The sequence below is a fragment of the Xenopus laevis genome, chromosome 3S (genome assembly GCF_017654675.1).
Source record: "Xenopus laevis strain J_2021 chromosome 3S, Xenopus_laevis_v10.1, whole genome shotgun sequence".
NCBI lineage: Eukaryota > Metazoa > Chordata > Amphibia > Anura > Pipidae > Xenopus > Xenopus laevis.
Window position 1 is genome coordinate 80,370,658 of NC_054376.1, and position 12,838 is coordinate 80,383,495.

At 35.7% G+C, this 12,838-nt stretch overlaps 1 protein-coding gene across 1 annotated transcript in view; it reads right to left on the bottom strand.

Annotated features, from left to right (window-relative positions):
* Window positions 1-801: 801 nt before the first annotated feature.
* The window catches only part of tes.S (testin LIM domain protein S homeolog), a 28,731-nt gene continuing 16,694 nt past the window's right edge, over window positions 802-12,838 (bottom strand). The window contains exons 2-7 of the mRNA XM_018255872.2: window positions 11,589-11,674; window positions 7,832-8,084; window positions 6,457-6,792; window positions 4,331-4,546; window positions 1,801-1,959; window positions 802-1,189 (exon numbers count right to left, since the gene is read on the bottom strand). Coding sequence (XP_018111361.1) covers window positions 998-1,189; window positions 1,801-1,959; window positions 4,331-4,546; window positions 6,457-6,792; window positions 7,832-8,084; window positions 11,589-11,674 — 1,242 coding nt within the window. The 3' untranslated portion in view covers window positions 802-997. The remainder of the gene's footprint in view (window positions 1,190-1,800; window positions 1,960-4,330; window positions 4,547-6,456; window positions 6,793-7,831; window positions 8,085-11,588; window positions 11,675-12,838) is intronic.

A 12,838-nucleotide genomic window follows, 5' to 3' on the forward strand; every position in this document is an offset into this window, starting at 1 on the left:
ATATATATATATATATATATATATATATATATATATATATATATATATTACATATGCACACACAAATGTGAAGTGTAAATGCCGACAATATTTTGTAGATTCACATTGGCTTGTTCATTGCATGTTCAGTCTCATCAGTCGTTAACTCCAATAAAGTCTGGTACATATATTTGTACAATTTTAAAATGCATAAATTATGTCTCGATAAATTCCCTGACTCCTACTACATATACTAGTGGTGCAGCATTTTAGAGTGCATTCAGGCTTACCATTAGAGGTATCAGCACTAGCAAACAGAAACCAGCAGACCTAGACAATTAAACGTAAAAAAATACAAATGGTTTATGGTGTCACAGGCTATCTGAAATCAGCATGGGCCATAAACATTTGAAAGAAGGGCTTCTGGAGGAGATAAGAATTATAGGGAATAAAAAAAATAGCCAACACAAGGCAAAATCTGCAAACAGGAGCAATGGAATCCGTGAAATAGTAGAAATATTATGAAAGTATGATATATTCCTAAGGGACAGTTAAGAAAGTTTAGCAACTATATATAGATGCTAAACTTTATATGCACACTGGGTACAGGGTTTTCCCTAAAAGCTCTATTTTAGTTAATATGGATTAAGGCTACAAATAGGTAAGAGTTCCAAGGTCATTTGATATTGCATTCTTTTTCAAATTTACAGAACCTATATATATATATATATATATATATATATATATATATATATATATATATATATATATATATATATATATATATATATATATATATATATATATATATATATATATATATATATATATATATATACACACACATATGCAATTTCTTAATGCCACAGTATGAAAAAATGCCAACACCTTGAACTTTATATATTGCTTCACTACAGCAGTATAATATTCTACCTGATTTGTTATGTATTTGTAGAAAAAGTGTCATTAAAGTGATTGCTTTGAAATATATATTTAAATTAATATCTCAAATTGTTCATTATGAAGACAGTTTTTTCTTGCATTCCACGGAGCAGAAGACCATTCCTTCAATGGGCATGAACTTCTGTCCTATCAGACACTTGCTGCAACATGAGCAAACGAAGCACTCTGCTGCTGCATGCCAGTGGAAGCCATTATAACTCACACGCTGGACCTCAGGGTCGATGGCATTATGGCAGCCTTGGCATGACTACAAAAGAGAGAAAGAAAAAAAAAATTATTAAAATGCAAGTGAAAAGAGATGAGCGGCATTTCAGTGTGTTTTTATGTATTATGGGGAGGTGGCTCTCGCCTCAATGCTTGCTTGCTTTCCCAACCCCCACCTAATGGTGTCTTTGGAACAGATCATGCTAAATAAAGAGAAAAGCAGGTATGGTCTTTCTCACTCCAATGATACAGTAATATTCTCTTTTTTCCCTTAGTTAGGACTCGCGTATGGATACTGCCTTGACGGGGCACGTCCGCTTATGCGTACTTTGTACAAACCATGTAACTAAAGGGTCTCTTTTTACTAAAGGTTACCTTTTAGTTATGCAGAAATAAGTATTCCCTGGGGGCAATATATTGGAGTGCTGGGGTTAAGTTGTGTAGTAGTTGTATATCAAGCCACGCCTATGTGCACCCGATAAAAAGGATTGAGCTGCATTTCATATATATGGGTCTAGTATGTTTGGAGCCTGATGTTTTCCAGGCAATTTGGATCACTATAGCTAAAGTCTATCATCTAACCTGCACAATCAAAAGAACATTACAGCGTGGGGTGCAGAATCAAATGAAAAATATTAAGAAAAAAAAACTTACTACAGCATGGTTTTTCACATAGCATGGCTTACAGACTGGTTTATCATTCACCATCACATAGATCTCTCCAGCAAGGACACAGTCACAATCGAAGCAGCAGAAATGCTTGAGATGCCAGTTCAGACTTTCTGCTTGAGTGTATTCATTGCTGAAGATCAGCTAACAAGACACAAACCATGTATATGTAAGCAGGGCTTGTGCATCAAAACATTTTCAGTTAGATACAGTGGCTGAAGTGATTTTTTCAAGACACCAGGGGTCACTAAAACATTTCATTCCATATAGGAACTTCAGACAAAATCTTAAAAGGGGAACAGATCAGTTTTGACAAAAAAAAAGAGGGTGTGTGTGAAATTAGTTATTTCTCTTAATGTAATTTTTAAATATTTATGTGGCCTTAAAAGATCATACATGTTTACCTTAATGGCTACCATACATGCCAGAAGTAGAAGGGAAGAGCAGCATTGCTGTCTGTGGTGCCACTACCAGTAACATAGCATCTATGAAAACATATTGTAAGCAGACAGATCCTGGTGTTATGCGTCTTAACCTGATCTGATATTTATTCCCTTTATTCACAGATCAGTATTTTGTTTGCCATAACATCATACAAAAGTTCATATTCAGCCTGTGATTAAAATTCACGATAATACATATGGGTAATATAAAATCAAGATTCATCTGCCCTATGTTCATGAAGGGCAAAGCCACAGATACTTCCTCATTAAAGGAGAACTAAAGTTTAACTAAAGAAGTAGGATAGAAATGTTGTATATTATATGTTGGGCTTCTCTACCAGCCCAAGACAACCACAGCCCTTTATCAGGTAATATATGTGCCTCCGAAGATGCCCCAGTAGATCCTCATCTTCTTTTATACTGATTCACTGCACATGTTCTGTGCTGCTGTCACTTACTGAGCTTAGGGACCAACCCAAAATATACAGTACACATAAAATGAATGTCACAATATAAGGCTGATTAGTAAATAATTCAAATTATTAGTACATGGCAGGATAGAAACCAGTGCAACTAGCATCAGAATTGTTGTGCGCACAAATTCAACTATGACCCAACTTGAGAAAGGGCTGTGTTTGGGCCTGAAACGTTGTTGCTTGTTGGCGATCCCAGCCATGTAAACCAATAAAGGCTTTTTAAATTGGTTCTATGGAAGGTGCTGTGACATCTATTGATTCAATTCTGACCCAAGAACACGAGAAGCTCAAACTTTAGGCTGGTGTAAGTTCAGTATATAAAATTACATTTTTAGTCATTCAGTTTTAGGGATTAGTTCTTTAAAAAAACTTTTAACAAGGATAAAATGTCTAAAAATAGCTATTTGCAAGGGTGTGTATCTGAGAATGTATTTTATTAAGTTCTGCTATGTTTACATACACAATTAGTCATGTTCTCTCATATTCAGGCCACCCAGCATATTTGTACAAGCTGCTTGTGAGAACAATAACAAAATGGTACAAGGGGGATTTCTATCTTTAAAAAATGTTAGTATACAGTAGACAGCAATAATTAGAGACAATTAGGTATTGTTTTCCTTAAAGGGTAAGGAAAGATATAAACAGTAGCCACTTTAAGGCACCCCCCTCCCCATTGATTAGTATAGCATACCTGAGACCTTACCTGTAGTAGCCCCATAATGTCATACAGGGTTGGACTGCAGCATTGGGAGCTCACCGGGGCAACAAAATCAGGGGCCCTCCTGGCAGTCACCCCCTCCAGACTTCCAAACTCCTGTACCCCCCCCAGCCATGCCCACGCCATCGTTACATATACTTTTTATGAGGACAACTTATTTGGGAAGCGTGTCTGGGCCAGCGGGACCAACCAGGTTTTTTCCTTGTGTCCCGCTGGCCCAGTCCAACCCTGTTGTCATCTTTTTTCTGTATCTTCTGTATGGCCTGGGCTGCTGTACAGTAGTGGAACTTAGAAGCAAAAATCTGTCTTTTCACACTACTGTACCTGCCCAGGCCACAACAAAGAGCCAAGAAGCAAAAGAAGATTACAACATGATGCTCCTATAGTAGTTCCCTACTGCAGTTTTCAGTGAACAGGACCACTGGCCTGAGGTCTCAGGGATAAAATGATAATCACTGGGGGGAGGGCAACCCCAGTGATTATATTTTTTCTTCTCCTTTAAATTTGCTGCAGTTATTGAATGAATGTTATGTTTTCTATTAGTTGGTTGTTAAAATTCCCAGTCAGGCAGAGCTTTGAATGACAGAATAAAAATCCTGTACAACGTTAGATTTCACAAAAGAGGTGTGGAACACAAAATAAAATATTTAAATTAAGATTTCACATTTTATGTCCAAAAAAATAAATAAAATGAAGATGAATTTCCCTTTTAACCAATAAACAATGAAATTGCACCTCCCTTATGTGCTGCTGTGCAATAAATTAATTAAATTAAAACTCTGCTAAGCCTTACATGGACATAAAATGTGAAATCCTGATTAGCAAAACAAGGGTTAAGCATTTTTGAAAATTGAGGGTGACAGCGACATGAAGCATACCTCATCACAACCAGCACAACGAGGCTTTTCACTGTCACAGTAATGCCTTCCACAGTACAGTTTTCCATTTCTCCAGAAATAGATCATATCAACTAGAAGTTCATTGCAAGTGAAGCAGACAAAGCAAGAAGGATGCCACAACTTATCATATCCAGCACGCTCAGCATATACAGCAGGGTCCCCTTCTTTCATGTTTTCTTTGCACTGGAAACAGCACTAAAAGAAACAGATCAAACAGTTTAAACAAAAAAACACAAATCTACATTTACCCTTGTCCATAAATTTCAGTACAACAAAGACATCCCTCGCTGTCAGGTAACAAGTTTAGCTTTGTAATTAATGTCATTTTCTGACTTCTCTTTTAATATCCATCAGTGAAATGTAAAATGCACAGTAGCATAATTAAGTTACTGAAGATACAGGATAAAGGTATGAATAGCTCTAGGCAAAATATATGTAAAAAAATGCATTTACGTTATTAAAGTAGGACTACCATGTCTAATGCCTCTCTGTCCTCTCCCTGAGCAACAATAATATGCTATTTACCAGTCCAATTGTTTGCAGGGTCACGGAGCATATTTCGCCCTTTCAAGCGGTTAACCCTTCTCTTCTGTTACAAACATCTCATTGTCTAAGTCTTTGCATGGAAAAACTGCCTCATTCACTGCCGATGTTTACAGCACTGCATATTCCCATAACTGGAAATGTCCAGTTAGGAGTCAATTTTGAGAGCAGAATGTTTTAGGAGAACTTAAAATCAGTTTCATGAACAATAGGATGTTAAACAAAATAAATGAAATGCATACTTTATGCACGTCAATCCAAATCAAGTATTATGGTTATATGCTACTTCTTTAATTATATTTTTAGGTTTTTGATTTCGGACTTAAAGGAACTACAGTATACCCAACCAAACACGGTTGACGAGTTCTAGATTTACAAAACTTTTAATTCTAAGGCAAACTACCTCTTTAAAGGAAATATTTGGGAAATACTTATTTAAAACATAAGGGACCCATTTGTACTGCAACTTCTGCACACAAGTATATTTATATATATTTATATTTTTATATATATATTTTTGAACACAGCTCTGTACAGCAGAGTATTAAATTTATATGAAAAATAGAGGTCAATACAACAATAAAAATTACAGTTACAGTAAAGATTATTTCTAGGTGTTAAAGATACAAGTGGAAGGATGAAGTGTTTAAGATGGATGGCTGGAGTAAGCTCAGTAGCACAGTGTTTGCATAGAGAAAAAGGAATCGGGTGAAGAAAAGGATGGGTGGGGATAACAAACCAATTGGGGAGACTACGGAGGCAATTTCAGGATCAAAAGAATGGAAACAGGAAGGAGGAGATTGTGTTAGTAGAGATGGGGATCTGTTTTTGGATGTAGATATTTCATGTATGCACCGCTTGTGCAGTTATTTTGTAGTAAGGCAGTTTCAGCTGATGAAAATATTCTGCAAGTTTTTTTGTATATTAAAATCAAATAAATCTAAATTGTGCAAATTAGTGTAATTACTGGACAACCTTTGACTGATGGAAGAGAAGACAGTACCTGCGTGTAATTATTTATTGAGATTTTTGAAAGAGTATAACTTCTGCTCTCTCTGCATTGGAGTTATATAAAGCACTGCGTATCTTGACAGCGCTATATAAATAAATGATGATGATACTTAAAAATAATGAATTATGTTTGCACATAAATTAAAAAAAGATAGATCTTCATGAACATAGGAGTCAATGTTATCCCTGCACCGCCACAGTTGCTGAGACAAAGTGCATTAGAGTTTGGTGCCCTACATGTGTATGGCCTGTAATGCCTCAACTGTAATAGACTTTACCAAATTTGGTTAATTACAAATAACACATATAATTCAGGAGAAGAGCAAGTAGCATCCTATGGAAACGTTTTCATGCAGAAAAAAATTAAAAATACTAACATGCATGTCAGCAGATGAGAAATTACTTAATATTTTCTAGTACAAATACTAACTTAAGGAGACTGTGTTTATTTGTCAAAAATCAAACAAAGTGCAAAATTAGTATATATGTTATGGTCTCTATGATGGCAAAAAAATCGTTGATGCTTTATAGGATTTCATAGTATGACTTACATATGTGGATCCCTTCTCAGCTGCCACTTTGTCATCTGTGCCCTTAACAGTTGTCAGTGTGCTCAAGCTTCCATTAGTGGATCTACCTGCTCCACTGGCTTGGGACTCCACTTCTTTGGGAATTCTGACATCTCCCACACCAAGGACTGAATTCTTATATATCTTCACAAACTGCTCCATTTGTTTCACTTCATTTGGAGACAATTCATGACACTTGGAAGGATCTTGATCGTGAGCAGGCAGCTGCTTTGCCAACTGCTTCTTTCTGTACTGAGCACCTTCTGAACCAGCGACAGGCTGTTTATCTTTTGGAATTAACTCCATATAACGTCTAGCCTGATATAACAGATGAATAAAAAAAGAAAGCAGGAAATTAAAACAAAAATAACAGTTTTGAAAAGCAAATAAGCCAGAGAATGCTCCAAACAGTCCAATTCAATGAAACAGGTTTAGCAGGTTTTGGCAAAAAATGTACACCCTCGTTCCACGTACCTCCTGTGCTCCTGCCCAGGCACCTGTAACTCAGTATTGCAAAAAATGAATGGAGGACGCTGGGGTAACAGAACTCTGGCCGAAACATGTAGTGGTCAGAATAAAGGAAGATTTACAGCAGAGAGAATGCTCCAAAGACCAGGTGTAATATCTTCCTATAGCTTGAATTAAACTTGAAGTCTGTCTCAGCAGAAACATATAAGTGTCTTATTAGAAGCTGTGCAATGTAGCTTGCACTGATTTCTGTGTCTGCAAGGAGAAGACTAATACTTCCTTAAAGCACAAGTCAAACCTCACCAAATGTCACCATAGCTGCAATGCAAGTGTTAAGAGTTCAAAGCAGTATGAAAATGTTGACAACGCTGCTTAAAAAAAGCAGTTCATTTCGGATGTGTTATGGATAAAATGATTGTTGAAAAACTGGGATTTAGATATTGTTTGTGCTTTTTGTTCTGCTGCTCTCAAGTGTAAAATGTAAATTGCATGGGTGCTAGGTATAATTATCTTAGCAACCAATCATCTGTAAGAGGGATAGGAGAAGGCTTGAACAGAGAATTAAAAATTAAGAACAGTGTCACAATTAATGTATTATTTAGCTTCTGCAGTGAACATGTCAGTAGTGCACAAAAGCATTTGGAAGAATTCATAAAATACCTAAAAGGGTGGGCTTCTTAAATTAGGAATTCAGGACACCTGCAATGTTATTGCTAAGTATAGACAATTTAATCTAGATGTTATGAAAACAACATCATAATATAATTCTGACTTCGATCCAATCAACAGTGAATAAAAAAAATTGTTCACGGTATTAGTCATGTAAATAGGGAACCAAGTCATTGAGAGTAAACCCAAGCATTTTCTAGAACTCTCCATTTTCACTTACCAGGGCCTGGTTTTGCACTGGAGGTGCCCATTCATAAGTCACAGTGTTAAAGGACACGTCCTTCTTTGCTGAAACTGGGCTTGTGAGAATCATCACATTTCGTTTGTAAGTGGGTATGCCATCAGTTTTCAGTTTTGCAATAAGAGCTGTATACTTTGTATCCTCAAATAACTTCCCCACTTTCCGATCATCTTCATTGTTTGAAAAGATGCTATGTTCTTCTTGGCCACACTTGCAGTTCCTACATATTTTCCTAAATATATATGACAAGGAGATATTAAAGTAAAATAAATAAATAAATAAATAAAAAGATATAGATATATAATGAACACGTCAATGTTTTTCTCAGTAAATATATTTCTGACCAGAATATATTCTCCCAGAATTTTATTGGCTTGTACAAAAGTGGTGTAGCAAAATTTAAATGAGCTTCAAAATGCTTTTTCTTCAGCAGTGGAGTTTTGCACTTGACTGCATTACTTATTGTTTTCTTTGAAACAACTATACCTGCTAATTTAAGGTCTTTCTGGAGCTCTCCATGAGTGATCCTTGGCTCTTGGGCAACTCTTCAGATTATTTATTGGACTCCTCTGTCAGAAACCCTGTGAGGAGCACCTGGTTGTGGCCAGTTTAGGGTGAAATTATGTTCTTTTCACGTTTAAAAATATGTCTGTAACTAATGCCATCAGTATGTTTTTCAACAATAAAGTTGTTAAGGTCTTGAGAGAGCTCTTTGCTTTTTACCCATCATGAGATGCTTCTTGTGCGATACCTTGGTAATGAGAAACCATTATAGGCCATCAATAAGGACTAAACCAGCAGATATAGATTTGCACTGATAGAGGCAGAATTGCTTTCTAAATACGGACAGATTTCAGCAGGTTTCTTGGCTTTCTGCACCTTTCTACACCCCCTTTTCCTCATTTGTTCAATACTTATTACCTGTGTCACTTTACGTTTTTACACATAACAATTTATGGATGTGTTGTTATAGACATCTGGTGTAAATTTCATGTCAATAGCCCCATTAGAAATATATTTACTGATAAAAATATTGACTCTTCGAGCGTAATATGCTGTAGTCAGTAATCTGCCTGTTTCACCAGGCTAATCTAGAATACATGCCTCTTTACTCAAAGAGGCAGCAAATGGTCTTTTGAATACGCTACAACATACTCCATAAAAAGAAAGCATTTGTAAACTCGGACAAACTCGAGCACAGGAATACAAATCACGGAGCTCATCCGAAATTAATCCTGCATTGGAGACAAGCCACTCAAAAGAATGCTGCAGAGGAAAAGCCTGCTAACTAGTTAGTTAGCATTTTTGGAGTTTAATATATATAATTAGTATTCTACATTACCATTTTTTAGATGCTTTGGACAGAAAAGCTTTAATTACCTGTAGTGTGCTATATTTGTAGTACATTTTAGACTTACCTTCCTATGACCCAAGTGACATGTAGTCAGTCATGTATACCAAAGGTGTGAGCAGTTAATGTAATATAAGTGTGAGAGACATAATAACTCAGTTTAAACTAAACACATTTTCGAACTACTACAGAATATCCATGCATGTTTACAATTGTGTTCAGAATAATAACAGTTCGACATCTCTAACCTGATCAATCACTGTTTTTGGTAGAAATTATATTTCTACATGGCAAATAATTAAATAGAAGATGTAGTTGAGTAATAGAAAACCAACAGTCATGACATGCGTGCTGTTGATTCAGTGTAATTGAAATATTAATTGAGGCTTTTTCAAAATAATAGCAGTATGGAGTTCAATTAGTGAGGTCATTCATGTTGTGCAAAAATATGTGCTAATTACAGCCCTTATTTAAGAACGGATGGCAGCAAATGTTGTACATGCTAGTTATAGGGTATTCTCTCAAAATCTGAATACAATGGGTCGTTCCAGACATTGTTCAGAAAAACATTGGAGAGGAGAAAACTTATAACGTGCAGAAAATGATAGGCTGCTCATTATAATGATTTCAAATGCTTTAAAACCTGAAAGATGTGGATAAAAACAGAAAAGTAACATTTAAATAGAATAGCCAAAATGACAAAGAGTCAGCCAATGATCAGCTCCAGGAAGATCAAAGAAGGTCTAAAGCAGTAATCCCCAACCAGTAGCTCGGGAGCAATGTTGCTCACCAACCCCTTGGATGTTGCTTTCAGTGGCCTCCAAGCAGGTGCTTATTTTTTAATTCCAGGCTTGGAAGCAGGTTTTAATTGCATAAAAACTAAGTATACTGCCAAGTAGAGTCTCCTGTAGGCTGCCAGTCCACATAGGGGCTACCAAATGGCTAATCACAGTGCTTATTTGGCACTGAAAGGGACTTTTTCATGCTTATGCTGCTCCCCAACTCTTTTTACATTTGAATGTGGCTCACAGGTAAAGTTTGCAGACCCCTGGTCTAAAGTTACCTGTGAGTACTGTTACAATTAGAAGACACCTATGTGAATCCAAGCTATTGGCAAGAAGCCCCCACAAAGTCCCATTGTTAAAAAAAGACAACTCCCAAACACTGAATTCAAGCCACAGTACACTGTGAAGACAGTGAATTGTGGTGGAGCAAGCATCATTATATGGGGATGTTTCTCATACTATGGGGTTGGACCTAGTTATCACATACCAGGGATCATGGATCAGTTACAATACATCAAAATACTTGAAGAGGTCATGTTTCCTTATGCCAAAGAGGAAATACCATTGAAATGGGTGTTTTAACAAGACAACAACCCAAAATAAACCAGTAAAAGAGCAACATCTCGATTCCAGACCAATAAGTTATGGAGAAGCCAGCCCAATCCCCGGATCCAATAGAACTTGTGGGATGACAAAAATGCTGTTTCGGAGGCAAAAGAAGAAATGCAGAAGAAATGTGGAATGTAATAGATTTGCAGCAGGTCTCAGAAACAGTGGTTATACAACTAAATATAAGTTTATTGATTCAAAGGAAAGCAAAATCTTTTTCAGTTTATACAGTGAATCTTTGAGTTTGTATAGAAGAATGCAGACACTTATTTTGAACAGACTAATATTCCCTTTTCTTCACTTTCTATAAAGGAATAACACAAATTTGAAACATGTTTCTTCATGTTTTGATTCTGAATAGAATGTTCAGTGTTCCTAATGCATTTGCGTGTATGGAAATAAAACCTATTATAAGGATTTTGAGTTTTATTCGCTTTTTTTTTTTTTAAAAAAACACCACAATTATTCAGAACACAACTGTATATGTATATTTATAAATATACATAGGTATAGATATGTATGTATCTATATGTCTGTATATTTATTTCATACGAATATACATCTTTATCCGATGTTTCGGTCCCACATGGGGAACTTTCTCAAGCACTCACTGTTGTGGGAATGAAAACGTTGGATAAAGATGTATATTCATATGAAATAAAAATAACTTTTCTTCATAATACAACAGTGAGTGCTGACTCTCCGTTTATAGATCACAATACATTTGATTGTGCACCACTGGCTCCATTGGACTGAGTGCAGGTACTGTGGGACATCTATATCTCATCATTTGCAGTATTCTTATACTTCTCGTGTCTCAAAATATATCTAATGATTAATAATGTATTAATATAAAAATAATTGTTGCTATCATTTTGATCTCTGTTGCACAGAGCCTACTTTATTTTAAAAAATAATTAGTTATCTCAATACTGGAAAGGCAGTTGTTGACCTTAAATCTGCTATTTTAAATAGTTTAATTAATACTGACCTCCAAAAATGCAGTTCAAACCCCTCACATTTTTCTTTGCATTTTAAACATGGAGCACCAAATCCTTCCTCATGACCAAGTGTCACCTGTTAAATGAAATAAATACGAAGATATTCAGCAGTTTTTATGCATAGTAAAATGAAACCAAAAATAAAAGTAATAAATAACAAGGCCTATGGCATGGCTTATCAGCAGAACAAAGACTTGCAGGTAAGTAATACGATAGCATAGGAGAAAATCACTTTAGGCAACACTGTGCTGACTGTAAAACTATGCAACATTGAAATGAACAAGGCTCCGAGCCTTTGCCTCACTGCTAAATATATTCTAGGGCAAGAGTATGTATGCAAATCAGTGATACTCTTAAGGGTATATTTATTATGCTTTGTAAAAAATGGTGGGATAATACACCACATATCCCCAAAATTTTGGTGCATTTTTTCTTAGGGTGACTTCCGCTGGAAACAATGTAAAATAACAACATCACATCTGGTGTTCACATGTTGTAAAATTACAAACACCTGGATTAACTCGCCATTTTACACAGCTTTATACACCGTTTTTTTGTCAAATTGTGTTTTACACAGTGTAATAAATTTGCCCCTTAACCTGCAGATTACTTATTATTTTTGATTAGAAACTGGCGAGAATAATCTTTATATAAAATTAAAGCATAGCAGAAAATACTAGAAATTACTAAATAGGGATCATTAAGCACTAAATTTGCTACTTGCAGTTGAGATACTTCTAAATTTGGAAAGATCAGTGATTTGGGGGTCCAGAAGTACTTGGTTATTAAGTTATTTCAATTAAAACATTCTATGATTTTAATTAAATAATTTATTTAAACACAGAATGGTCCAGTTTTCAGCAAAAGGTCCAACAAGGCTGTTTTTTTGGATTCAAGCATTATGTTTAACTATACAGAAATAAAAATACAAAATAGCGATGACTGCCAGATTTAGAACATTTTGATGTATTTTTTTAAATGCCGAGAGGTTTCTCAGGTTACACACTAAACGTAAATATACGCAGGCACCCTTAACTGACAAAAATACATTCTGCTCCAGTACACAGCATTTAGATATTTTCAGTGACTATCATTGTATAAACATTTAGGGTGAAGAAAACTGTTAAGACATATCTTACATGTAAAAATTCTTATGATGATTTTACAGGGGAGTGAAGAGAAATCAAACCACCGAAGAGGTTTTGGGACAGCTTCTCCCCTTGGTGCATGCTGGGGAACT